The following is a 432-nucleotide window of genomic DNA, read 5'->3' as shown; positions in this document are numbered from 1 at the left end:
GGGGGGGGGGCAAGGGTGGGAGGGCGCGGTGTCCCCCTCCCCAGAGCCCCCCGGAGCCCCCCCGGGCTCAGCAGAGAGGAAGGAGATGGGAGAAGGAGCAGAGGTGAAGGAGCAGGGGTGTCAGGGGTGGGCGGGCGGTTTGGGGACCCTCCCCCCGGGAGCTCACCAGGAAGGAGCAGAGGAAGATGAAGGACACGAAGTAGAAGTAGGCGAACTCGTTGCCGCACTCATCCTCCTTGATGCCCGAGTTCTCGTCGCACGGCTTCCCGCTCAGGCACGACAGCATGATCTCGTGCCACGCCTCCCCGGTGGCGCTCCTGGCGACAGGGGACGCGCCGGTCACACGGACGGCAAGGGGGACACGGCGGGGGGAACACGGCGGCGCGGCTCTCATAGCGCGGGTGGCACCAGTATGGCACTGGCTGGCACTGG

The 432-nt window shown here is 69.2% G+C and overlaps 1 protein-coding gene across 1 annotated transcript in view; it reads right to left on the bottom strand.

Annotated features, from left to right (window-relative positions):
- Positions 1-34: 34 nt before the first annotated feature.
- The window catches only part of LOC103618320 (voltage-dependent P/Q-type calcium channel subunit alpha-1A-like), a 3,892-nt gene continuing 3,494 nt past the window's right edge, over positions 35-432 (bottom strand). The window contains exon 8 of the mRNA XM_017738101.1: positions 35-428. Coding sequence (XP_017593590.1) covers positions 68-428 — 361 coding nt within the window. The 3' untranslated portion in view covers positions 35-67. The remainder of the gene's footprint in view (positions 429-432) is intronic.

The sequence above is a fragment of the Corvus brachyrhynchos genome, unplaced genomic scaffold (assembly GCF_000691975.1).
Source record: "Corvus brachyrhynchos isolate BGI_N302 unplaced genomic scaffold, ASM69197v1 scaffold2406, whole genome shotgun sequence".
In the NCBI taxonomy this organism is placed as follows: Eukaryota; Metazoa; Chordata; class Aves; order Passeriformes; family Corvidae; genus Corvus; species Corvus brachyrhynchos.
Note: the sequence above shows the minus strand (reverse complement) of the source record. Positions and strands in the feature narration are given on the sequence as shown.